The sequence below is a fragment of the Neofelis nebulosa genome, chromosome 12 (genome assembly GCF_028018385.1).
Source record: "Neofelis nebulosa isolate mNeoNeb1 chromosome 12, mNeoNeb1.pri, whole genome shotgun sequence".
Taxonomy (NCBI): domain Eukaryota; kingdom Metazoa; phylum Chordata; class Mammalia; order Carnivora; family Felidae; genus Neofelis; species Neofelis nebulosa.
In genome coordinates this window covers 704566-729911 of record NC_080793.1, presented here as the reverse complement: position 1 = coordinate 729911, position 25346 = coordinate 704566, and the positions used below count along the sequence as shown (strand labels likewise).

At 63.8% G+C, this 25346-nt stretch overlaps 3 protein-coding genes across 3 annotated transcripts; 1 reads left to right on the top strand and 2 right to left on the bottom strand.

Annotated features, from left to right (window-relative positions):
* Positions 1-1583: 1583 nt before the first annotated feature.
* On the bottom strand, positions 1584-12179 carry ANAPC2 (anaphase promoting complex subunit 2). Its single transcript, XM_058693419.1, has 13 exons — positions 12020-12179; positions 11124-11746; positions 9999-10131; positions 8854-9028; positions 8340-8459; positions 7865-7982; positions 6729-6910; positions 6236-6377; positions 5866-5941; positions 5573-5776; positions 2452-2581; positions 2011-2246; positions 1584-1911 (listed from the first exon to the last, which is right to left on the bottom strand). The coding sequence occupies exons 1-13, from the start codon at positions 12122-12124 to the stop codon at positions 1699-1701; spliced, it is 2457 nt and encodes an 818-aa protein (XP_058549402.1). The 5' UTR covers positions 12125-12179; the 3' UTR covers positions 1584-1698.
* Positions 12180-12191: 12 nt separating this feature from the next.
* On the top strand, positions 12192-13988 carry SSNA1 (SS nuclear autoantigen 1). The gene is made up of 3 exons (XM_058693450.1): positions 12192-12343; positions 12816-13015; positions 13441-13988. The coding sequence occupies exons 1-3, from the start codon at positions 12292-12294 to the stop codon at positions 13546-13548; spliced, it is 360 nt and encodes a 119-aa protein (XP_058549433.1). The 5' UTR covers positions 12192-12291; the 3' UTR covers positions 13549-13988.
* A 1288-nt stretch (positions 13989-15276) lies between these two features.
* On the bottom strand, positions 15277-23824 carry TPRN (taperin). The gene is made up of 4 exons (XM_058693420.1): positions 21879-23824; positions 16068-16305; positions 15882-15988; positions 15277-15774 (listed from the first exon to the last, which is right to left on the bottom strand). The coding sequence occupies exons 1-4, from the start codon at positions 23712-23714 to the stop codon at positions 15712-15714; spliced, it is 2244 nt and encodes a 747-aa protein (XP_058549403.1). The 5' UTR covers positions 23715-23824; the 3' UTR covers positions 15277-15711.
* Between the last annotated feature and the right edge of the window lie 1522 nt (positions 23825-25346).

Below are 25346 nucleotides of genomic sequence, written 5' to 3'. Positions count from 1 at the left end.
CCCCCAAGGCTGCCAGGAGCAGGGGCCAAGAAGGGGCAAGGCATGGGACTGTGCTCGCTGCCCTCCCTCGCACTGGCGGTCTCGGGGAGGATCCAGCCCCCAGCTCAGCAATGCCGGAGGCGGCCGGAGGAACCGTCAGGCTCTCCAATCCCCCAGGAGGTGGGGGCGCTGCCCACAGGCCCTCCCACAGCCACAGCCGCTAGGCGCTTCTGGCTGAGAAAAGGCTACAGGTGGCATCTGAGGCTCCCAATCTGTATCATTTATCAGAGCCCCCCTGCCCTGCCCTGAGGGCTCTTCCTCTGCATCTTCCTGCCTGAGGGACTGAGCTGCAGGCTGGCATCGTGGGACTTAACCTCAGCCTCCTCCCTGGCCTCGCCGTCCAGAGGCCTCCTCCCTCCTCCCCTAAGAACCTAGGCCAGCAAACCACACAGGTAGCAGGGGGAGTTGTCCCACACCACGGATGACCCCACAGGGCACCAGGGGCAAGGGTGCAGAGGGGCCCTGGCTGACTCCTTGTCACTGGGGGCCTCCCTGACTCCTCTGACACAGGTGTCTCCTCCTAGTGTTGAACCCTCCTTTGGGGACCAGCCAGCAGTTTCTGGGACACCTCTGTGCCTGTTGTGTGATGCTGTGACCCAAGATGCAGCTTTTTTGTTTTTCTCACATTTTGTTAACAAACCAAGTCCAAAGGGACGTGTGCCTGTGCCCAGGAGCTGACCCGCTGCCCCGCCAGACCCGTCTAGCCGGTTTGCATCCGGGTTAGGATGACGGAAGTAAACTCAGCCCCATGCCAGGTGACCTTCCGCCTGGAGGGAACGGTGGGTGTTAGAGCCTTCTGGGCCTCCAGCAGAACTCCGAGAAAAGCGGGAAGCCCCTCTCCTAGTGACCACAGCACAGCAGCCTTGGTGGTGGGTGGAGCCCAAGTGAGGCAAACACTGGCTCGCCAGAATCCTGGAACTGCTAAGGCTACGTGCCTAGTCCTACCGCTCGTTCTCCAAACCCGTGGCCAACAGGACACTCTGGAGTGAGGGGGTCCCATCAAGGACTGATACCAGGGGAACAGGTCAAAGTGGAGAGGTGGGGGTAGGCACTAGAAGACAGCCTGGCGGAGGGGGCTGCCCAAGGGTGTCTGGGGGCAACAGGCATGACTCCAGGCCTGGGAAGGCACCCCGGGTGGGCGGGAACAGGACGCCGGAGGCTCGTTCCAAAGGGCCTTTGTTGCCCAGGAGGCTGGCACCACCAGCCAGCACGGAGCCTCCTGCACCGCAGGCTGTGGTGCCCAGTGCTGCTGAAGACCTCCAGCCTGCGTCCAGCCAACGCCCTTCCCTGCCTCCCGGACCTCAGGGGCTGGGGGCGGTGCCAGGACCCCTCGTGTGCTCCAGGGACGTCCACGTGCCAGGACCGTGGGTCTGGAGCCCGGCGACAGGTGTGCAGGCAGGGCTGGGCCCGGACACTCGTGTGTTTCCCCGCACCTGCTCCCAGGGAGCCAGGCCCCGCTGGGCTGAGCTGGAGAGGCCGCTGTGAAGGGCAAACCCGGACCACACGCCCGCGATGGGCCCACAAAGCCACCAGGACAGGGAAAGGATAGAGAACCATTTGCTTTACTCCGCACTCCGGGGGCCGGGCAGGGGCACGGGGGGCACCCGCCCGGCCACCCTCCCTCGGTGGGGACGTCGCGGGAAGGGCGCAGTGGGCGCGTCAGCTGCAGCTCTTGGGCAGGCGGTAGACGCCGGCTGAGTAGACCAGCTGCTGGTCCCTCACCTTCTTCTGCAGGAAGCCCTGGAGCTCCTGCAGGTCGATCTCGGCCAGCGCGGGGCCGGTGACCACGAACATGCGCAGCATGCTGTAGATTCGCTCCAGCGACAGGCTCTCCAGGTTGGTCAGCATGGCCTGGATGTACGTCCAGAAAAGCTGGGGACACAGAGGCCAGGCTGGCCGTCAGGCCACCCCCCCGCGCGGCCACCGCACTGGAGGCCGAGCCAGGCCCCCCGCCCCCGCCCCCGGCCGCACCAGCAGCTCCTCCTCCTTCTGGTCGGCCTGGGAGGCCATGCCGGAGTCGCTCTCGTCGTCGCTGTCGAGGAGCACCATGCTGTCCCGGTCCTGGGGCCGCTCCTCCTCCACCACAGAGAAGGTCCCGGCAGGCTCCTCCCGCAGCACTCCCTGCTGCAGCCACACGGACATGCGCCGCCGCAGCAGGGCCACGGGCATCTTCACCACCTTGCTCAGCTCCTCCAGGGTCCAGCTGGCTGCACGGAGCGGCCGGGAACACTAGCCACTGGGCTTCGTCGGCCCGCTCACCTTCCCAGGGGGCAGCCCCAGGAGGCCGAGTCCCGCCCCCACCCCCCATCCCCCCACCCCCCGGCCACACGGAGCAGTGCCTGGCACTCGTCCCCCCCCCCCCCCCCCAGGAGGCAAGGCTGGGGCAGGCCAGCCAGGGGCCAGTGGGTTCACCTTGGTCCTGGAAGTAGAGCAAGACCACCGCCTGCACGGGAGTCACTGCCACAGACAAGGTACGATCGGCCAGCTCCACGTCCATGGTCACCAGGCCCAGGGTGTGCTTCCAGCTGAGGGTCCGCATGGCCTGGGGAGGGCCGCAGTCAGCACGAGCAGCCCGGGGGCCCGGCTGAGCCCAGCCGAGTGAGACTCCGCCACCTGGCACCGGGTGACAGAAGAGCTCCCTCACCGCCCCCCGCCCCCCACCCCCCGGCAGCGGGCAGCAGGGTGGACAGGAGACAGGGCTCCGCGTCCCACGCCCTCCACTAGGACTGAACGATGAGGGCTGCTGGTGAGTTAACGGTGTCCGAAAGACGTCCGACATCGTAACCCCCAGGACCTCAGAACGTGACCTGGGTTGGAGACGAGGCCGCTGCAGACGGGCCTAGTTAAGACAAGGTCATCCGAAGTACAGCGAGCCCTGATGTAGCTCGGTCAGCGCCCTCGCAAGAGGGAAGACAGTGTGAAGACAGGCAGAGACGGCAGGGAATGCGGCCACGAGCCGAGAAACACCGAGGGTGGCCTGCAACACCAGATGCTGGGGAGGCGGAGGGACCCTCTCCCACAGCCTTCGGAGGCGCACAGCCCTGCTGACGCCCTGACCCCTCCTCTGGCCTCCAGAGTGGAGAAAAAGATCTCCGTTGTTGCAAGCACCCGCGTCATGGCACTTTGTTATGGCAGCCACGAGAAAGTGACACATTTTGGTCCCGGGAAGGGGGTGCTGCTGTAACAAATGCCCAGAAGTGTGAGTCCACGGAGCTGGGTGACAGGCAGAGGCTGGAAGAGCTGTGGGCCGCATGCCTCTAAGAGCCTGAATTGCCCCGGAGAGACTGTCGGCAGGGACACGGCCAGGAAAGCCACAAGAGGTATCACGAGGAGGAAGAGGCCACGGCAAACTGGAGACAGTGTGGCCCTGCTATGTGGTGGCAGAATCCTGTCTGAGCACGACCCTGCTGGGCAGAAAGCACACCCCAGCACGATGAACCAACACTGAGCTGAGGAGACTCTGCAAATGTGGGAGGGATGGCCTTGCAGCGGCAGCAGGGGTGAGGCGGGGGGGGGGGGGGGCCAGCGCGAAGGCAGGGGTGCTGCTCTTCTCTGTGTGCTCTAGAGACAGAGCCGAGAGGGCACCAGAGACCCGAGCTCTGACGTGGGAGCCGACCTGCGTCTTCAGAAGAGCCAGGACAGACTGGGCGGTCCAGGAAGGGTGTCTGTGAGGGCCCACGGCCAAAGGCCTGGACGACTGGGAGCTGCAGGGAGGACGAGGCTCCTGAGAATTTTATGGCGACCTGGACTAAAACGGAGAGACGGCCAGCTGAGGAGGGCTCGGCGGGGAGAACTGCAGTACAGCGGGCCTGGCAGGGTGGGCAGACAGAAGACAGCCTTGAACCCAGAGCAGTGCCTCCACTGGCTTTTGGACTTGCTTTGAGCCTGTGACCCCACTCCTTCCTTGAGAAGTCATCCTCTCAGAACGGAGGGGTCTGTGCCACACCTCGCAGGCACGCTCTGCTTTCCCAGGCTCGCAGCTGGAGAGGGACTGCCCTCGATGAGCTGCGCTCGGTCTCGTTCCTGCCCGATTCAGATGCTACTCAGATACCAAACTTTGAGGTGTGGGGTGATGTAAACTTGGTGCCGGGACGGCTTAAGACTTCTGAGGATGTCGGATGAATGCGTTCTGCATGTGGGAAGCACATGAATTTGGGGCGGTGGGGGGCACAGGGTGGACTGTTATAGGTTGAACTGTGTCCCTCACGGTTAAGGATGTTAAAGTCCTAAGCCCTGATAACTCAGAATGTAACTGTATCCGGACATCAGATTACCACACGTCAGTTCGTTCCAGTGAGGTCATTCTAGAATAGGGTGGGCCTTTAATCCAACATGACTGGTGTCCTTGTAAGAAACGTGGACACAAAGAGACACAGGGAGAATGCCACGTGACAACGGAGGCGGAGGTTGGGCTGATGTGGCCACAAGTCAAGTGGTGCCTAGAGCCACCAGAAGCCGGAAGCAGCAGGAGGAACCCTCCCTCAAGCCTCTGGACAGAGTGCAGCCCTCTGATCGACCCTGGACTCCCAGCTGCCAGAACTAGCACGATACACCTGCACTGTTTTAAGCCCCGATCATGGCACTTTGCTGCTGACCAACACAAGGGAGCCTTCAGGAACCCCCTCACCCCCTCAGCTCCAAAGGAGGTGGCAACAGAGAACCCACCTCGTAGGGGGACAACGGAAGCAGAACCCACAGTCTGCCCAGGTCACAAGCAGCAGAGCCACAGACAGGCTCTCCAGCTCCAAGCCCACGACCATACGGCCACCACCGTAGCCTGCAGCGGGAAAGATGCAAGGCCACCAACAGAAAACACAAGCAAGGATACTCTGTGGGCTGTGTGGCCACCCACGTGTCCAACATGATCCTCAGGCCAAGAGTTCTGGTGTGAGGCAGAGACACTGTGGCCACAGGGCCGACCTTCAGCATAGCCCCGGAGCCTGCTCCTGCCACTCTAGTATCCAGCTGGAGTCAGGACAAAGCACGCTGAGGCATGGCCGTCACATCAGGTGCGTTAGGCCTGAGCAGAAAGGCGTGGCTGAGCCACCCTCTGGGAAAGCAGCTTCTAGGGAAGCAAGCCAGGCAGTGGCAAGGCCGGGGCCGAGTCCTGGAAGTCAAATGCTTCATGAGCAATCCGGAGACTTCTTGGAGGCAGACGCCCATGGGGCACACACGGCCCCCCGACTCTCTCTGGGGCAAGCCCGGTGCCCCAGCCCCCCGTTCCGAGATGTCAGAGAGCAGACAGTGGAAGAGGAAGCCCGGGAAGGTGGGGCCACCCGGAGGCGCAGAGAGCAGAAGCGGCCGGCCCCTCCCCCAGTGTGGGTGTGCACGCACACGTGCAGAGGCTCCTGAGGGACGAGGGGAGCAGAACGGGGGCTGCGCCCTCCTGCCCCGACGCAGAGGCACGGGAGGGGTGTCGGCAGAGAGCCGCGCAGGTGGGTCGCACCCAGGTCCCGTTGCACAGCCTGCTCGGAAGGGTCGCCAGGTCGGGATGCAGCCCCCACCTGCCACCAGAGGGAGGTGTGGCCTGTACCTTCAGCTTCTCGTACTTCTTGCAGTAGACCTCTAGGGCCTCCCTAATGTCCTCGGGGACCTCCAGCTTCTCGTCCTTGAAGGGAGGCCAAAACTCGCCGGACAGGATGACGGCATAGACCCCGAAAGGCGGCTGCTCCTCTACGGGCCGCTTCTCGTCCTCCTCACGAATGTTGGCATTGATGCGACGGGAGTCCGCCATGTCCTGCGGGGAGGAACGGGGGTCTCGCGGAGGGCCCGGGGCCGGGCTCAGGGTGGGGCCGGGCCAGGTGGGCAGGAGCCCCACGTGCCCACCTTCAGCATGACCTCGCAGAAGTGCATGGGAGCCTCGCCAAAGCGCAGCTTCAGCAGCTCCACGTTGCGGATCTCCCTGGAAGAACGCGTCTCTGAGCGGCACCCCAAGCAGCGCCCGTAGCGGAGCGGGCACCCTCCGCCACCCAGCGCGGGGACACCCCAGGGGGAGAGGCGCGAAGTGCGGCTCCAGCCACCAAGCCCCTGGACCCCGTCCTGGCTGAGGCCCAGGGCGTCCCGGGGATCTGGTTCCCCGAGCCCCTGGGCCTCCCCCCAGGCCCCTCCAGGGTGACGGCCGAGCACGGGTGCACCTCCCCGCCGGAGAGCAGGCAGCGGCGCCCCCGGCAGCCCAATGGCGCCTTGCGGGCCTCACCGCTCAGGACTAAAGCTGAACTGGTGGAGGAGGCGGTCGGCCAGCAGCGAGCGGTACTCGTTGATGAACAGGTCCTTGCTGCCGTAGATGCTGACCAGCAGGCTGATGATGTCCGAGGAGCGCCGCTTGGAGCTGGACTTCCCTGCACAGCACGGGGACCGGCACCCATGGCATCTCGCAGGGACCGAGGAAGCACCATCTGTGCCCACGCAGGCCCCACCCTGCCACGCCCGTGAGGCCCAGGCCCAGATCCCAGGCTAGGGGCGGGGTGGGTAGGGCACAGGCCGCCTGGGAATCGGCTCTTCTAGCAAGCTGGACGGAGACACAGGCCACCGTGGGCCCACTCGAGCCAGCCAGAGCCCCCTGCAGAAGCGGGTCGGGGTGGGTGCCGACAACTGATCCCCTCAAGCTTTCGGGCACCTGTGGAATCAGACGCCTGCCTTGCCGGAGCGTCACCCACAATCCAGAGCCAGGTGGGGCTGGTGGCACTGACCTGGATCGGCATCCACAGGGTCAGGGACCCAGTCCTCGGGCTCGCCAGAGTCATCCTCGCTGTCCTGACCAGTCTCCAGGCTCGCCGGGTCTGTCTTGGACAGCTCGACAGCCAAGTCCCCCGTCCCATCTGAGTCCCCCGTCAGCCCAGCTACAATCTGCCGCACCGTGTCCTCCCGCGTCCTGCCAGATGTGAGTACCGCTGGCCTTCACAGTACCTCTCTCCGTTTGCCCACACCACGGCACCCCACCTCACCCCGGCAGCCAGCACCCGTTGGCCACGTGCTTAAGATGGGTCCATCAAACTTTCTCTCAGAAAACAGTAATACTAATCACAATAATTAAGATAAACCCCACCAGGGCGCCTGGGTGGCTCAGTCGGTTAAGCGTCCGACTTCAGCTCAGGTCACGATCTCACAGTCCGTGAGTTCGAGGCCCGCGTCGGGCTCTGGGCTGATGGCTCAGAGCCTGGAGCCTGCTTCCGATTCTGTGTCTCCCTCTCTCTCTGACCCTCCCCCGTTCATGCTCTGTCTCTCTCTGTCTCAAAAATAAAATAAACGTTAAAAAAAAAATTAAAAAAAAAGATAAACCCCACCGTTTTCGGGAACACCGAGAACTAAAATAATACGGGATCTAGGCCAGGGCCTTCCCAACCAAGAGGCAGCAGACGTGAGTCAGGGAAGCACCAGATGCCTCCCAGCCCCAGCCCTGAGCCTCTACTGTCCCGAGGGGTCTCCAGACAGCGGTGCCCCAGCACCTGCTCAAACACGTCCTCTGACAGCCTGGGAGTCACTGCCGCTCAGGCACAGGGGTCCCCCCACCCACCCCGGCCTCAGCCTGGATCTTGGTCAGCAAGCTAAAGCTGAGTCAGGGCCTCTATGGACTAGGAAAAGGGGATGGGAACAGAGAGCAGGGTTGTAGAGTGGGGTCCCCAGTGTCTCCCCATGGACGTGGTGGCACCCACAAGGCGAAGAAGCCCGGGCCGTGGCCAGGTCATGTGGCCCAACAGGAGGGACAGAGTGTTCCTGGTGTTTCGGGGGCCACAAGGACCCACGGGGAACTTGGCTGCACAAAGGGAGCCAGGAGACAAGGACCCCAGGTCCGAGCAGCAGCCTGGAGCTTGGCCACGGGGCTCACCTCAGGTAGCGGCGAATGGGCTCACAAGCCACCTCCAGGATGACCATGGAAGGGTCGAGCACACGCAGTGCCTTGATGGCGGATATATACAGGGTGATGATGTCGCACGTGTTGACCCCTACGGCCAGGAGAAAGGACAGTAGTCCCAGCAGCACCCAGGAGTTGTCCCATGAGCGGCAGCGCCCTGGCCAGGTGGGTTTTTCGGCCACCACTGTGACCTCACTCCCCAGGATACCACTGTGACCCACAGGACGCTGTCCCCCTTCTCCCCTAACTCTCATGTGCTTTCCCTGGAACTTTCCAAGGTCCGAGCCCTCCCCTCACTGGGCGGTCTGCCCCAGGCCACACCCATCACTTCCCAGGACTCTCTTCAAGGGAGGATGAGGCGCAGCTCCTAAGGACCGCCCTACAGACCCACACCCTACACAGGCCCCTCGGCAGAGGAGACTGGCCTCTTGGGCAGCAGCTCAGGCACCTGGATGGAGAAGCCGTGTCTCCAGGGCAGCCTTGAGAGACAGGAGCAGCTGCTGCCTCTGGTCAGTCCTTTCCAGGCAGTATTTGAGGTCCTCGATGGCTGGCCGGGAGTCTGGGAAGTCTGTAGGAAGAGTGTGGACCCTTGCACACACATGTGCAAGCACGCACGTGCTGTGCGTGCAAGAAAGGACACAAGGTCGGCAGGGCCCAGAGGGTGAGCGGTGGCGCCTCCACTCAGTAGCGATGAGAAACACCGCTAGGTGCTTCAGGCCATCCCTGGGCGGTCATGTGCCCTCCAGCCCCCGCCCCGCCCCCGAGTGCCCAAGGACAGAGCAGGAGCTTGAGGCCGCCGAGAGGATGGGGGTGGACGTCCAGAAGCACCGTCTGGGGGCCACACTGGCGGGCCCAGCTCTGCTTGGGACACCACTGTCTGTCCTAAGCGCCCCTGACCGCCTGCAGGATCTGAATGGCGAAGGCACGGGGAAGGTGGCCGCTTCAGCGGGCAGGGGGCCGACCTCGGATGATGCTGAAGAGCTCCTCGATGCGTAGGCCGGCATAGATACGGTAGAAAAACCTCTGCACGTGGCAGCGCCACCGGCGCAGTGTGTTGCCAGCCTCCGGGGACGCGGGCCTGGCGGGGCCATCCTGCAGGAATACCTTGCCGAGCCAGCCGACCACCCTCTCGATCCACTGTCGGGAGAGCACAGGTGTAGGGAGGTGAGGAGCTGAATGAACCCCAGCCCGACATGGAGCAGAGGCTACCGGCACTGCAGCCAGTCTTGGGGAGTCTCTAAGGCTCCTGGACACTAGGAGCACATTGAAAGCAGCAGGATAATGGGTCCAAAGTGGGCCTCCCAGGCCTCCCATCGAGGTGTCCCCACACCCGATGAGCACCAGAGCCCAGGCTTATCTCTAGCAACAGTGGCCCCGATGCAGAGCACGGAGAGAACGCTCACCTCTGACCTGGTGGACAGACACACCCTGGGGGCCACGTACCTGACTAGTCCCACCACGCTGGGACAACGTAAGGGCCCTTCTGAGCACACACGCGTAAACTTATAGGCAAAACAGCCGCACAGAGCCTAGGATGCACACGTTCCCCCACAAACTACGCAGCCCCTGGTGACAACAGCCTGATACTCTACCACCTGGGGGCAACGCAGGTGCCCCGGCCAGGCCTCTGGGCTCACACCCACTCCAGACCGAACCCCCACCACAGCTAATCTGCGCCCTGGGACGCAGACACCAGGAAGCGGCGGAGAATGACATGCGGGAAGTAGGGGCAGGCTGGACGGTCCCCTGCGGTTGGGCCAGCACCTCCCCGGCTCTAGGGAGACCAGGGCAGAGCCCCAGACCACGCCCCAACAGCACGGGCGCCCTGAGGTCCCTCAGCGGGACACCCCAGACCTTGGCACCGCCTCCAGCCAAGTGATTTCTTACAGACCTTGCTGAGCAGGTCACGGGCTCTTTCTTGCTGTCACAAGGGCAGGCCGGGAAGGGCCAGCTTCCACCCAGCACCAAGACAGCTTCATCCACCAGCCAGGTCCTAGCTCGTCCAAGTCCCCATACTGTGGCTGCTTCTAAGACCACTAGGGTGTCAGGTTGGCCAGAAACCTGTTCTACAGCCCCCAGGGAACAGGGCCCGAGAGGCTGTCCTTACCTTGTGGAACTCCCGCAGGAAGGAGCGCTCGTACTCGCCCCGACAGCGGTCCTCCATTCTCTCCCTGGTCACCTGGTGCAGGGTGGTGGTCACAGCCTCCGCACTGACCCGCTCCAACAGACTCAGCCTGTGTCTGGAGGACAGCCCTGCTCGTGGAGCACACGGAGTACCCTGCTCCCCCTCACACCCAGCGCCCTCTGTACCGAAGGTTTCAAGGAAAAGCTGCTGGGGAGGACAGAGCCCTGCCCTCCCCAGCCGGCCTCTCTGCCCAGGCTGAGACCCTGGCCTTGCCCATGTGAGGAGTGGGTGTGGCTCTCAGGGCTAAAACCGCATCTCCTGAAACATGGCTCTGAAGCAACAGCTAAATATATCACCGTCCTGACCACGTGAGCATAGACGCCACCAGTTATGCCGTTGGGTGCAGACCCTGGTCAGCGACGGCAAATGAACTCGAGAAAACGAGAGAGAACATTTCTGGGCACCCTGCATCTGGGATGAACCAGCAAAAGCCATCCAGGGCCTCCCTGACCCTCGCCAGCAACAGGGCCCCTCCCTCAGTCCAGCTAGAAGCCCCTCCCCCTTCCCAACAGCTGTGCTGCTGCCGCTTCACGCAACGTGACAAGATCATTACCAGCAACCGCAAAGGATTAAAGGCTCACAGCTCAGAACCCAGCTTTAACGGCGACAGCAAAATCCTTTTCTCTTTAAAAGGCTGGAAAAGCAATCTGCTTGCCCAGCGTGTTAGCCTAATCCCCAACTTGTCTGGAAAGAATAAAAAAAGCAAGCCCGCCTTTTGCAATTACAAGAGAGGATGAACACCATCCCTTCCCCGGGGAGCCTACAGAAGGCACAGCAGAATTCTACGTGGCCCAGAAAATTTGCAATCCCTAGGGCCTCAGAGTAAGCAAAGAGTGGAACCCAGGGCTAGTGTGAGTGGCAGACACACACCTGTGTCCAAGACAAAATGTATAAATTCACAGCACGGGGATCCTGGGGACCCGCCCCTGGCCACACCCAGGACTATCGGGCAGAGACCCCACCCCCCACCCCACCCAGCCAGCTGGACCCAGGAAAGCCAGCCAGAGGCAAGGACAGAGGCGTGGCCACACAGGCGTGAGTACTCACAGGACCTGGCTGAGCTGGTGAAACTGCTCCAGGGCCTGGCGGCACCAGCACTGCTGCTTGTCACTGCCGCATCCCGCGCACAACGGGCTCTGCAGAAGCCGGTAGTACCGGCGACGGGCATACCTGCTGTCCAATTCCCCCTCTAGTTCTGGGTCTGTGCCCCCTTCCCCCTTCCTCTTACTCTGCATGTAGACTCTCAAAAAGCGCCCATAGAGGCGCTGAATCATCTCCTGAAAGGTTCTGGGAGTGGAAAAGAACAGGACGCCCCGCAAGGTGGTGTGGACTTTTTCCCGCAGCCCCTGAGCGCCTGCGCCCATCAGCAAGCCCAGGCGAGTCCATTTCTCCAGCAGCTCTAGACTATGCAGGTAGGGATCCAGGCGGCTCTCCAACAGGCCGAAAGCGTCAAGGAGAAGCAGAAGGCACTGGGGCTCGTCTGCACAGTTCTCACGCTGGGAGATAGTATTCCAGAACTCAAGGGAGATGTTGGCCTGCAGGTCGTTCTGCAGCACCTCTACAAACCACTCCTCCAGGACCGAATGCAGACCGTGGGCCCTCAAAACCTCCACCGCCGCCCGGAGCTCCTCCTCCTTTGGCGGCACCGCACCGCTGGTCCGGGAGGACGCCTGGAGTGCAGGGAACCGTGAGAAGGGAACACAGAGTAGCGGTGGGAAGGGCACTGACACGCGGGGAGAAGCGGGGAGAAGCGGGGAAAGGGACAGAGCGGAGGGAAAGCTGCGGGATTTCCGCTACCCCTCGTCCACGACGCACGGGTGCTTGGCCGACGCTAGGGAAGGGCCGCCTCGGCAGCGGAACGAACCCCAGGGTGGACGTCCTAGTAAAGCGCGCAGGGTCCCCGGGACCCCGCGCGGACCCGCTGCCCTCTTCCGGGGCCTCACCAGTCCCAACGCGGCCGGCGGCACCAGCCCGGTGCTCACGGTGTTCCAGGCCACCAACAGTTCCTGTGCCGGCCCGGGGTCGCCGTCTCGCACCGCCGTCGCCATCTGCGCCCACCAGCTCCCAGGGCTTCGCGGCGAGGCGCGCGGCGATGACGCACACGAGAGGCGCGCCGCGGTGACGTATCGGAGGGCGCGCTGTCGGAAGGCAGTGCGCAGGCGCGAACGGCGAGGCGCTGGCGGCGGTTGGAGTGGTCGCGGCCCAAGCGGCGACCATGACCCAGCAGGGCGCGGCGCTGCAGAATTACAACAACGAGCTAGTCAAGTGTGAGCGGCCGCGCGGCGGGGTCTGCCGGGCGGGCTGGGAGGGCGCGGGGCTCGCCGGCGTGCAGGCCGAGGCAGCAGCTGGCCCGCAGCGCGCGGCCGAGTGGGGTGCATGGTCCGTGCGTGGGTGTCTCGGCTGGGAAGGCGCCGGTGGCCGTCGGACCTGCCCGGCGCACGGCCGCTCTGTGGCACGCACCAAGCCCTGGGTATCTGTGGAGAGAGCCAAGGAACGAATGGCTAGAGCACGCACTGCCGCCGGGGCGCCACGCCCGCTGGTCCGGTGCGGTGCTTTCTCTAACCCCGAGAACCCCTGGGCGGTCGGAGCCTGGCCTGGCGGCGGTGGAAGGTGGCCGAGCCAGCCCCGGGCCTCCCGCCGCCCTCTCCTCCTACAAAGCAGTGGGCTCCAGAGTGGCAGGGGTGCTGCTGTCCTTCCTGCCCTGGGTCCACAGCGCCTGCCCCGCTCGGCCCACTGTAGGCATCGAGGAGCTGTGTCAGAAGCGAGAGGAGTTGTGTCGGCAGATCCAGCAGGAGGAGGATGAGAAGCAGCGGCTGCAGAGCGAGGTGAGGCAGCTGACAGAGAAACTGGCCCGAGTCAACGAGAATCTGGCGCGCAAGATTGCTTCTCGCAACGAGTTTGACCGGACCATCGCAGAGACAGAGGCTGCCTACCTCAAGGTGGGGCTCGGGGCCGGCAGGAAGCCTGCATGCCTGTGGCCTGCGGGGGGTGGCCTGGGGGCGCTCTCGGGCAGAGGCGACAGGACTACAACATGGTCAGGACCACTGTGGGATGACAGTGGGGCTGTCAGTGGGGCCCGGCACGCCCCAAGTCCTGTTCTGTGCACCGTAGTTTTATGGCTTGTCCCAGACCACGGGCAGAGAGCGGCAGCAAGGGCCAGAGCTCATCTCGTCTGGCTTCCCAGGGTGCAAGGAGGGGGGCTTTGGGCCAAAGGCTCTGCTGACCCTGTCCGACCCTCCTGTCAGGGGCTTCCTCTCCCTGCTTCTGCCCCGGGCTTGGCACCGGCTTGGTAGGAGCAGAGCTGGACTGTGCGAGCCTTCTGACGAGAGGGATAGTGACAGCCGTCTCGTGTCCCCGTTTCCAGATCCTGGAAAGCTCACAGACTCTGCTTAGTGTCCTGAAGAGGGAAGCCGGGAACTTGACCAAAGCCACAGCCTCGGAGCACAAGAGCAGTGGAGGCAGGGAGAGCTGAGGAGGCCATTGGTGGGGAGGGGCCTGCCTCCCACGTCCCTCAGTGGCTCGACCCCCAGCAAGCCTGTCTTCAAAGCGTCTTTATTCTTCGTGGTAGCAGCTGCCTCCTTTCACTGTCTCGGGTGCTAAGAGGCAGTTGCCCAGCTTCACCTGCCCCAGGTGACAAGTACAGCCCTGGGTGCAGCCCACCAGGTGGGGGTCCTGACCCTGTACTCATAGGATATGGGAAGGACAGGCTCTGGGTGAGTTCCGCTCGGGGCGGAGGTCCCCTCACCCCCGCCCTGGGCTGCCAGAAAGACCCTGCTCCCTACTTTCACCAGCATGGCAGCCACCTCACCTCGGTGCCCAGGCCAGGGGAGCAGGGGAGGGGCTGGGGCCCATCCCCTCAGAGCTTGCCCTGATGGCCTATGACTGTCAGTAAAGATTGTCTTTGTGAAGGTAGCTTACTGCCTGTGTCCTGTGTCCTGCGTGTGGGACGTGGGACTGCTGTACAACCCCAGAACCGATGTGAGCCCAGCTATATGGCTTCTTGGCAGAGGAGGGCCTGGAGTGGCTTTCCCTGTGACAAGCCTTGTTGGCTTTGGGGACAGAGTTGAGGGTACCCTTGAGCATTCCCTGGGACCTTGTCACCCACCCTTTCTCCCCACCAGGGCTGCTGGTCACCTGCCCCCAACTCCAGCACTTAGCCTCCCCATCGGGTGGTGTTCGCCTGTTGGTCTTGGTCTGTGTGATGCCCTATTCCCCAGCAAGAGGCCTGGCCCAGGGAGACGCTCTCCAGCCAGGGCTGTGCCCCAGCTCCAGGATTCTAAACTTTGCTCCAACCCCACAGCACCACCACTCCCCACTCTCCCTGGTCCCACCAAGCGTGCCGACTTCCAGCCTCCCATGCTGCCTGGGGCCCAGCCCTCCACCCCGAGTCCTCTCTGGGACTGTCTCTGTTGGCCAGTTAGCTCCTATGGGGGTCCCTGCAGCTAGGCAGGTCTGAGAAGCATGTATTGAGAGGGTCTGGAGAAACCTGGGCCCACTCCACCCAGAACACTAAAAACACCCTCCTCCTTCCCAAGTTTGGCCAAGCAGCATTTCTCACGGGCTTGACTCTTCAGGAGGGATGTACTTGCATCTGTTGCCTGGATTACAAGCAGCCCCAGCTCCCCAGCTCCAAGCTGAACAGGCAGTTCTGTGTCTCCTGTTGCCTCTTAGATTCTGCTGCGTTTTCCTGCCAGCCGTTAGCACTGACTCCAGGGAAGTGGTCTGCCTGCTACAGCCTTGCTGCAGGCTCCTGTGGGTCAGGTGGCTTTCCAAGCCACACAGGAGGCGAGATCCCTGAGGTTCCGCCCGTTCCTCGTCCCCTCCCAGGCACCTGGCCTTAAAAACGGCTCTGGTCCAGCCAGAGTACCAGACCCCAGAGAGCAAGCCCAAAGTGCTCCTCCCCCTACAGCTCCCACTGTGTCAGCCCAGAGACCAGAAGTGCTCACGGGGGTCCCTCTTCCCCCAAGGGGGTGGCTGGGAGGGGAAGCAGGGCAGGCGGGGCTACGGGAGCGAACGCCTGGACCACCAGACAGCAACGTGTGGGGGTGCCACACAGGACTACCCCATACCCAGGCACAGATGTCCTGGCTGGGCTCCCGCTGTACCTTCCTCCTCGCTGCCAGGGCCTCGAGGGAGCCCCACAGACCCCACCCCTGCTCCCTGCTTCTTTGGCCAAGGACCACACAGGGAAGGCAGAGGAGGCCTTGTCCAGTGGTGTTTATTGAATCCATCATTAGAGGCAAGAAAAAACTTGCCATTCATCACAAACGGGGCGAGTTGAGGTCTGCAGTTGGGGGGTGTGGGCTGGGAAGGGCTGGAAGTCCCACAGAGGACAGGCAGCCAACCTAGCCCTTCACACATGCACCAGACACCTGCTGGCATGGTGTCCAGCGGGACTCTGTCCATCCTCCACAGGCAGTGCCCCCAAACCAGGGCTGCAGAGTGAGACTCGGCCTCAAGGGAAGCAGGAGACCCCGGCGCCCTAGGCTCAGGCCAACCCCAGGAAGGGAGGGTGGGATATGGCAGGGCAGAGCCCAACAGGGCAGCGAGAGGTGGGGGGTGCAGAGTGAGGGCGGGCTTCTGGGCACTGCCCGGCTCCCACGGCTCAGCCTTGGCCATCCTGGCAGGGCTGGGGTCAGAAATAGAGGGCTGGCTCACTTCGGAAGTCTGAGAGGTCGTGCTGACTGGCAGGGGTGAGCTGAGAGAGAGGAACAGAGAGGGAGCCAATGGGACTCATCCAGGCATTAGAGACACCCCCCACCCCGGGCCTTGGGTGTTGGCCCTCCCAGCCGCACCCCTGCTCACCATGACCTCCTTGGGTGTGGGCTCCACCTCACTCGGAGCCTGCTCCAGTGTCTGTTCCTGCCATTTACTGAAGGCCACAGAGTGTTTTGGAGTGTAGCCGGACAGGCCTGTGGGCCAAGAGGCACATGTGTGGACGTGTGGCCCAGCTACCCACTGGGCCGCCCATTCCCACACGTGGGCACTCACCTGAGCTGCCGTCCGGCAGGGGAGGGCTCTCGGGCCCCACGCTGTTCACAAAAGTGGCTCGGGGCAGGAACAGCGAGAAGGGCTTCTCCACCACCCCATCTGAGCTGGACTCCTCCTCCTCCTCCTCTTCCTCCTCCCCCTCCTCCTCCTGGGCCTCAGGCTCCTCCTGTACTAGCGAGCTCTCGGGAGGGTACTCAAATGTGGTCTGCAGGCGCTTGTCATTGAAGGAGATCTTCATCTAAGGACAGGAGGTACATCAGCAGGGCTCTGCTGCCTGGCTACCAGGGGTTAGCCAGGCTGAGCCGGGCACAGTGACCCTGGAGGGCACGGGAGAGGTAGCCCCAGGCAGGTAGCAGAACATGCCATCAACCCTTCAGAACTGAAAGGTGGGGGGGCTACCCCTCATCGGAGACCACTCCTTTACTGGCACCCTGCAGGCCCCGGGCCACAAGGACCCCAGGAAGGTTGTTCTGGCTGCCCATGCAACCCAGGGCCAGTGTGTCCAAACACCTGCCTCCCAGACCCCACCCATCCCCTTCTCCCCCCAGGCCCAGGGTCACATCACCTCGGGTAACCAACCCTGCCCAGGGACCAGACCTTAGCCAGCACCAGGAGCCCAAAGTCTCAGTGTCTCTAGAAACTTCTATGGCAGCTCCTAGGGTTGAAGGGCTGCCTTCGCAGGGGAGCACCAGCCACCCAGAGGCTCTATGGCAGGAGCAGGGTCTAAGTGAGACGGCACTCGGGGGGCCCACCTACTCGGGTGCCCTACCTCCTCAGCCACCAGCAGTGTGTTATTGGCTGGGGTCTCTCTCCAGGACCGAGTTCACATCCTGGCTTGCTAGGCACCCGAATGACGCTTCCTGCACAGCTCAGCATGGACCAGTGCTGCTGGGCAGGACGGGGCACACACCTAAGGCCAGGCCCCCAGGGCGCCCATGAGGTGACAGAGCAGGGTGGCTGGCATATGCCAAACCCCAGGGGGGCGACACCAAATGCCATCACCCCATTTTACAGACCAAGTCAGAATTAGACGCAAGTGGGGGTCGCGCTGACCCTTTCCTCCCACCTGGGCTGTCCACTTGGCCCTTGTCTACCCTGCCCGCTCTGCAGGCTGCAGAATTTCATGCCTGAGCAAACCCTCTTTTCTCCCAACGGCCTCAGAGTGCAGACGAGGCTGCTGGTGTGGAGAGGAAGCGAGGTCAGGCGCAAGCAGGATGCCAGATGGACCCTCGCACTCCCTGACCCAGGACTCCACTCCCCACTGAAGCCACAGGCCCACCAGACTTGCTCAGCAGGGTTCGGCCAGGCCCAGCAGGTTGGTAACGAATATGAGAGGCCCCAGCCTGCAGCAGATGGGAGCGGCCCTGCGGGAGCCCGAAACATTAAACTCCTGAGCACAAGACTCCAGCAGCCAGCTCAAGTTCCCCTCCTCCCCTGGAAGGAGCCGGAGGCAGGAGCTGGGCCCCCAGGCAGAGAACCATGGGGCCCAGCGACAGCAGGACATGCAGGGGCCTCACAGGAAAGCTGGACTCGCAGCCTGGGCAGCAGAGGGGGCCCCGGCACTGGCCTCAGGGGGCAATGCCAGGCTGAGCGAGTGTCCCCAAACAAGGGCACGTGCTCCAGCCGCCCCCTCCCACAGCCACACGCGCGCACACAGCCGCACGCAGCCACCGGCACCCCCAGCTCGCGTGCTTCCCATCTCAGTGTGGTTCACACGCAGACCTGCTGGGCGAATCTCAGGCCCAGGCCCAGTCAGCTTTGCCCAGCCAGCGGCACAAACGAACAGTCGGGGACAAGAGCAGATGAGTGCAGATCACCCAAGTCAGGCAAAACCAAGAGATACTTGCTCCCGTCGCGTGAAGGCACGCTGTTCCTCAATCTGCCTGGTCCCCACAGCAGGCCCCACCCGACCCTCCAGCTGCCACCCCCGCCCCAAGCCTAGCAAGACAGAAGCCTAACCCAGGGGCCTGCCCCTGACCCAAGGCCCCACAGTGACCAGGGCGTCCAGTCACCCCTGGGTACACAGCATTGTCCCCAACGACCCTGAGCCCTCCAGGCCCATCCCCCACCACCGAAGACACAGGAAGGGCTGGCTGCCAGGGCCCGGCCGGATTAGCGTGCCCTCATTAGTCCACATGACCAGCTCCTAGCAGGGAGACCGAGGGGGCTGGGCTCGCACAGGCACTGAGCCTGGCACAGCCTGGCCGGGCAGGGGCGGGGCGGCGCTCACAGGCCACTGTCTGCGCCCAGCTGGGGCCCAGGGCTTGGGTCACATCCGCCTCCCTTCAGTCTCCACACTCCATGGCCTGGTGGGGCTCACAGGCCTCCTTGTGGGTACAGGTCTCTGAATCACAAGACACCCTGTGACAAATGCTGCTGGGGAGGGCCAGCCTCCAGACCCCAGGCAGATGGGCCGGGCGTGGCCAGGGGCTGGCACTTGCACGCACCTGGCTCTTGGGGACTTTGCCCTCTGTGCCAAGTGCAGTCGGCAGGTGGGTCCTCGGTCGGCCCACCTTCCAGCTCTCACAGGCCCTTTGTCCCCCTCACCCTGCCCTACCTGTGCACACCCAGCTCGGGTTACCGAAGGGCGTCCACCCTGGACTCTGGTCGGGGAGCCGGGTTCAACCAGTCCCCCTGCTGGGGGTGAGCACCTGCCCTGTCCTCACTCCCTGGCACACGCCTGCCTCCTCCCATCCCCCACTCAGTCTGCGTTCTCGGGGACAATGGGACCACCCCACACAGTCTCTGCCAAAGCTCCCACACTGCTTCCGGATGCCCCAGCCCAAGGCAGACCCTCTGGCAGTGGGGAAGCTGAGTGAAGCAGGGTCCAGGCCTGCCCGGTGGCACCTGGGCTGTTGGAAGAACATGAAGGGTGGGTGCCTACAGGAAGAGCTGGGGTGGAGGGGACAGGTAGGAAGCGGGGGAAGGAGGGCAGAGGGGACACAGCCATGACACATCGGTGGTGGCGGGCACAGCGTTGCACACCGGCAGGGAAGCAGGTGACTGAGGCAGCCGCACCACAGGTCTGGGGACTGGAGCGAGGCTGAGGGCCAAGCCCCGGCCAGCAAGACTGGGGTGTCTGGGTGGCAGTTACTCCCTAAGTGAGGGCAGATGGCCTAGGGTGTCATAGATTGAGCCCTGGGGACACTGACACACTCAGGCTGGGCAGAGAACCAGAGGGTAAGGAGGGGAGGAGGGCAGAGGCGAGGGGAAGGAGCCGCCAGAAAAGCAGGAACCTGGCCAGGTGGCACCTCACAAAGGGGAGAGGCCCTCAGCACCAGCCCACCAACCCCGAGGGAGGCAGGTGTGGAGAGCAGCTGGACAGTCCCACTCAGCAGCACAGCCTGGGGGCTGGGGCAGAGGTGAGAGGGGGCATGGTGATGATGCCCCCCGCAGCCAGTCCCTGCTTGGCCATTAAGGGAGGGACAGATAGGGCATCAGCAATTCTGCCAAGAGACAATCAAGTAGAGGCGCCCCCCAATCCCCGGCAGGCCTCCCAGGCACAATGGCAGGCTGGGTGCCCCCACCACCAAGACAGGGCTGTAGCCCTCCAAGGCCCAGCAAGGTCACAACACCCTACACACGCACCTGCCAGCTCAAGGGCAGGCTGTCCCGACAGTCCCCCTGCAGAGCCATACCTCACCTGCCCCCTGGAAGACCCCAGTACCTCCCAGCACTACCCTGGTCAGCCAGAGGGCCCCAAGGTCCCACTAACCTCCAGTCCACTAAGTCCCTAGTCAGGATGGAGGCAAACAGGACAAGGGCCCAAACCACAAGCTGGCTGGAGTGGTACAGGTGAGGGCGAGGTCCCGCAGCCCAGGGCCTGGAGGGATGGCCGGAGGACCACCAGGGAACGGACGAGACACAGGGGACAGCCCGAGCCAGCGGACTGCCCCGAAGGACCGGGCAGCCCCACACCTCTGTCCCACTCAACAGGAGCTCTGGCTCTTCCTGCCGGGCAGCTGGTGTGGGGGTGGGGCAGTGCCCACAAGGAGGAGTCACCTCCAGTAGTCACGCTGCTCTGGCAGGGCCCTGGTGAGGCCACTCGGCTTGCCAGGCATCATCCATCTGGACCCCCAACTCCCTCAGGCTGGCATGGAGACCAGGCCAGGGCCTGCTTCCTCCCAGCACTTCCTCCCGTCCTTCTCGCCCCAACCCTACCACACAGGACCCCCACAGCTCTTTCCCCAGCTGGGGCCAGATGAGCAAGGCTCTAGAAGCAGAAACCAGCACTCAGTTCCTGCCCCACAAGCTCCACGACCTCCTGCCGCCCTCAGGTTCCCCATCTACAAAGTGGGGAACTGTTATCACCTCCACTTCTTGGGGCCAGAATAGAAAGGTACTGCTTCCTAGAGTGTAGGGTCAAAGGTCAGGAAGCAGGAACGAGGGGGAGGGGTGGTTTAGAGCCTGGAGGTGGGGTTGATGACTGTGTCTAAGGGTAGGAGGGAGGGTGGGAGAGCTGTGGCACTAAAGAGAGGGTGAGTCAAGGTCAGGCAGGCAGGACGGGCCCTCCGGAAGTACGAAGGGAGTTGGGTGTGGATGCCTGTCTCAGCAGATGGAGACGGCAGGAGCCCCGATGCCCTCACCCAAGGAGCAGGGCGTGATCACGGAGGAAGACAAGTCCAATTCATGTCAGAGGGAGGAGGTGGCTTATGTGATTGGACGACCAGCAGGCATCGATGGGGGGGGGGGCGGGGGGGGGGGGTGCTTCCGTGGACATAAGGCACATCACCACCCCCATCGCCCAAGGCGAGTGAGGCCAATGGCATAAGTGGCTTCAAGGGTGAGCCTGGAGATACCACTGGCTGACACAGAAGCTTGCCAGGCACCATCTCGGTTCCAGGGGAAGACACGTCTGCCCCATGCCTGCTGAGGGGGGTCATGTGGGGCTGGCCTTGGAATTTGCCCCAGGGCCAGACACAGGTGCTGGAACGACCAGGAAGAATCTGAGGAACTTTTTTTTTTTTTTTTTTGTGCCCAGAGGGTTCCGGGTCGCTGAGCAGCTGGGGACTGAGGTTCCAGCAGGGCTCCTGGTCTTGCACCTGGGTCTCTCTGTCTGAGGCCTCTCCTCCCCCATGAGAGGGAGAGTCTACACTGCTCCTAGCAACACACCCCGGCCCTGGCACACACACTAGGAGTTCAATAAACACTTGCATGAAGCCTGGTCCTGCTGAGCACCAGGGCAGCCTGCCTTCTGCAGAGCTGAGAGCCGCCCGCCCCCCCCCCCCCCCCCCCCCCCCCCCGGCCCCAGCCACTGAATAGCTCCCAGCACTGTGCCCCTAGGCTGACAGTGGGGTAGGGATCTGACCACACCCAAATCACAGGTCTCCTGCCCCTTCCCGCTTCTGTCCTGGCACCTTTGGCCCATGTAGGCCAGGACTCCAGAAGACCACGGCAGGCTACACCCTCAAAGCCAGGCCGGAGTGGAACCAGCAGGCACAGGACTACTTCCTGCAGCTGAACCCTTGATGAGACAGGTCTGCCCTGCCAATTCCACATGGAGCCGCAAGAACAAGGAAGCAGACACGGTGCTGGCGGGACCGACCCTCCCCGCCAGCCTCGCGAAGTACACCATCAGCAAGCTGTCTTCTCTGGGTCATTAGGGCTCCCCTGGAACCCAGACCAGGGATCTCCCCCAGCCCAGCTCTCTCCAGGAGCATGCATGGCCACCCAGCCCCAGCTCTCCTCTGGTCCACACAGAAGCCATCCCCCAGCCAGGCCAGTTGTCCTGGGAAGTGGGCACCTGCTACACCCACAGCTCTCTCTCCCCCGCGCCCAGCCAGCACCCCTTCCCCTGTGCCCCCTGCTGACCTTCTTTCTGGAGGAGCCGGCCTTGGTGAGACAGGATTTCTCCAGGGCCAGGTAGCCACCGATCACCTCAATCTCATGCACGGTGGGATAGCGCTTCTTCAGTGAGGTCCCCAGGGCAGCAGGGGTCTCTGACAAGCTGCCTGCCTCCTCCTCCTCCTCCTCCTCGGCCTCCTGTGGCCCGGGCTCCCCGTTGGCCTGCAGGGACCCCGGCTTCCTCTTGGGCACCACGGTGAAGGTGTTGCCACCTCGGTGATGGAGCCCTGATGGGTGCCCAGGCCCGGTGGGGTGCGGGTGATACCAAGGAGGCCCCCCGGCTCCCGAGCAGGGCAGTTTGGCTTGTTGAGGGACCTCATCCTCCGAGTCCACCTCATCGATGAAGGTGACAGGCAACCCTGGCCTCCCAGGCTCCCCACCATCCTTGGCCAAGCTGGAAACCCCGAGGCCCTGGGCAGGCTTAGCTTCTGCAGCGGCTAAGGGACACAGGGGTGGGGAGGGCAGCCTCTGCCGCCTAACAGCCTGGTTCACAAGGGTGGTAGCTGGCCTGGGGCACCCCCCCTCGTCGGCCCCCAAGGGGCTCCTCCCTCCAGCAGGCACGCTATCCCTTGCAGGCACCAGCTGGGCTTCGAGCTCCAGGCATTGGGAGGCCCGGCCAACCTCTCCCTCTGGCAGTCCCCCCACCTGCCTCCCTTCAGGAGGAGGGGCCCCAGAGGCCTTGCGCTTAGGGATGAACACGAAGGAGTTTCGGGAGTTCACTCGGAGGCTGGCCAGGGCCCGGGCCTGGAGGTCCCCAGCGGGGATTCGATCCATGTCTGGCTTGGAGGCTGGCCGTATCTCGAAGGAGTCATTGGCGCTGGTGGCCGCGGAGACCCACTGGCGCTGGCTGGGAGTGGCACTGGCAGAGTTGGTCATGGGCAAGGCCAGGGACGCGGCTGGAGTGGCACTGGGGGTCCCGGGGCTGGGGGGCGGGTGGACAGGGGGCTCCCCCGACTCCACCTTTGGCTTCCACTCGCCCGGCCCAGGCGCAGAGCCCGCGAGGCCGTTGGCAGCACCCGCCCGGGACTCGGGGGCCGCAGGCCCGTTGGGGAGCGGGCGAGGGCCGGAGCTGTGGTGCAGGCCCCGAGGGTGGACGGTGAAGGAGTTGCTGCCGGTCTTCTGCAGGAAATCGCTGCGCCGCGTCCCGGGTCCTGTAGCGCGGCCCTCGGGCTCGAAGCGGGCGGCGCGGTCGCCCACGCGCGGGGCGGCGGGGCCGGGAGCGGGCTGTGGGTGCGGCGGCGGGGGGCGGCCGCGTTCCGGACTCCCGCGGCGGAGCGGCGCGGCCGGAGCGTCGAACTTCTGGAGCAGACGGCTGACACGGCCGGGTGGCGGCGGCGCCTCATACACGAGCACCTCGGCTGCGCGGATGCGGGCGGCCGAGCCGGGGCTAGGGTCCGGACCAGGGTCCGGGCCAGGGCCCGCAGGCTGGAAGCCGGGAGCTGACTCGATGATGAGGATGTTGTCGGCGCGGATGGTGCGCACGCCCGGCACGCGGCGGTACAGCTCCAGCAGCTGCTGCACCGGCCGCGCCCCCGCCGGCCCCTCGCCCCCGCCGCGCCGCGCCCCGCGCCGCCGCTCCGATTCGAGCCGCATGAACGGGTTCTCGCGCAGCGGGCCCAGGCTCTCGGCCAGCACGAGCCGCTCGGCCGCCGGCCCCGAGGGCTCCGCCGCTCCCGCCTCGGCCCCGGCCCCCGCGCCCCCGCTTAAGGCAGCCAGCTTGGCCCGCTTACGCTCCAGGATCTCCCGTTTCCAGGCGGGCATTGCGGCGCGGGGCCCCGGGCCCGGCCGCCCCAGGCCGGCCATGATGCGGAGCGGGCGCCGGAGCCAGCGCGCGCCGGGAACTGCGGCCGCCGCCCGGCGCCGGCCTTCTCGCCGCGGCCACGCCCCCCGCCCGCCGTCTACGGCGGGGGGCCGGCTCGAACCCGCCCCGCGCCCGGCGGCCCCACCTACGACAGGGGAGAACGGCCGGCCGCGCTGATTGGACACCGCTCGCCCTGACCTCTCTTTCCCGGGGACTTAGTTGGATAGCGCCGGTCTCCGGAGCCAGTCCCCATTGGGGAAAGGGCCTCTTGGGCACGCCCCCGACCCCTCACGCCGCTCATTGGCGGCCCCACTTCCGCCTCTGCGCCATTGGTCTGCAGCGACTGGGGGGCGGAGCCCGGAGGGGGCGGGTCCTGGCGGGCAGTCCCAGCCGGACCCCTGGGCCCAGTGCGGTGGGTGACCTTGGCTGGGCTCGGCCCTTCCTCATCGTGCCAGCACCCAGTCCACCTGTTCCTCGCGCTCAGAGTGCAGTGGGAGAAGGGCCTTTCCAGGACTGGAAAGCTGTTCTCGCTCCCGTGAGTGGTACACGGGCTGTGCACCAGCCTCCTGACTCCATTCAGGGACTGCCCACCTGTGGTCCTCGGTCTTCTGCGGACTTAGTGGGGATGCCAATGCCGGAGATCCACCCAGTGCTGAGGAATTGGTTTCTCGGGAACCCCTAGCTCTTGCCAGCCCCCAGAACCCACCCTATTACTCAGACAATTGGGAGAAGTGCTACTCCGCACTTTGCCATCCAGGGCCCGCCGAGCAGGGACAGGAGTGCAAAGCTGTGAGGAAGCACAAAGCTCCCCGCACACAGCTCCCTAACGCGGAAGGAGCCACAAAAGCCACACTGTGCATTTCACCCTGTTGCCTCCCCACGCTACTCCTCTTAACATCTGCTGAACTTCCCCCATCCCAAGGCTGGAAGGGGTGCCAGTGACCCCAAGAGCACAGCTTCTTTGCCCACATGCCATGAAGAAGCTCACTCCCAGTTGAGGGCTGCACAGCACCCACCACACTCTTTCAGGCCCAGTGGAGCCAAGGGGAGAAGGGGAAACGGGGGCACGGACACAGAGATGCTGCTAGCCTTCCCCTCCTCTCTCCCAGTAACGGCACTACTGCCTGCTGCATCACTCACCTTTCAGGGACAGGGCTCCAAGGACACCTGGGGCTCTGCATAGACCGGGGGCACGTTTCAACCTGGGGTGCCCTTCTCAGCTTCTGGGTCCCGTGGTGGTCTGCACTGACCGACTTACGCCTCTCCATTCTGTTGAGCCGAGAAAATAAACTGGATTTCAGCTTTCGGAAGTCAAGTGTTTCCTTCCTCGGCTCTCATCAAATCACCTTTCCAAAGGAAACTAAGCCTTCTCATGCACATCACCTCTACAGCAACAGGATCACTCAGTCCTGAACTACAGAACACAACAGGATACAACACATGCGATCTAAAAATAACATTAAAGGGAAAAAAACACTCCCTGGCACTTGGCTGGCTCGGTCAGAGAAGCGTGCGACCTCTTGATCTCGGGGTCGTGAGTTTGAGTCTCACATTGGTTGTAGAGATTATGTAAATAAACTTAAATAAATAACAGTCCATTTCTAATGTTCAGCTTGTATCTGACTTTGACGCAA

What these genes read in the sequence shown, in the direction of transcription:
- SSNA1 (XM_058693450.1), top strand. Translation starts at nt 12,292, where the DNA reads ATGACCCAGCAGGGCGCGGCGCTGCAGAATTACAACAACGAGCTAGTC. An exon ending in CAACAACGAGCTAGTCAAGT is followed by an intron (nt 12,344 to 12,815) that starts GTGAGCGGCCGC and finishes GGCCCACTGTAG; the next exon opens with GCATCGAGGAGCTGTGTCAG. An exon ending in CAGAGGCTGCCTACCTCAAG is followed by an intron (nt 13,016 to 13,440) that starts GTGGGGCTCGGG and finishes CCCCGTTTCCAG; the next exon opens with ATCCTGGAAAGCTCACAGAC.
- ANAPC2 (XM_058693419.1), bottom strand. Translation starts at nt 12,124, where the DNA reads ATGGCGACGGCGGTGCGAGACGGCGACCCCGGGCCGGCACAGGAACTG. An exon ending in TCCTGCGGGAGTTCCACAAG is followed by an intron (nt 9,029 to 9,998) that starts GTAAGGACAGCC and finishes CTCTCCCGACAG; the next exon opens with TGGATCGAGAGGGTGGTCGG. An exon ending in GACACGGCTTCTCCATCCAG is followed by an intron (nt 7,983 to 8,339) that starts GTGCCTGAGCTG and finishes TCCTGGCCGTAG; the next exon opens with GGGTCAACACGTGCGACATC.
- TPRN (XM_058693420.1), bottom strand. Translation starts at nt 23,714, where the DNA reads ATGGCCGGCCTGGGGCGGCCGGGCCCGGGGCCCCGCGCCGCAATGCCC. An exon ending in CCGGCTCCTCCAGAAAGAAG is followed by an intron (nt 16,306 to 21,878) that starts GTCAGCAGGGGG and finishes TCCTGTCCTTAG; the next exon opens with ATGAAGATCTCCTTCAATGA. An exon ending in CCTGCCGGACGGCAGCTCAG is followed by an intron (nt 15,989 to 16,067) that starts GTGAGTGCCCAC and finishes CTTGGCCCACAG; the next exon opens with GCCTGTCCGGCTACACTCCA.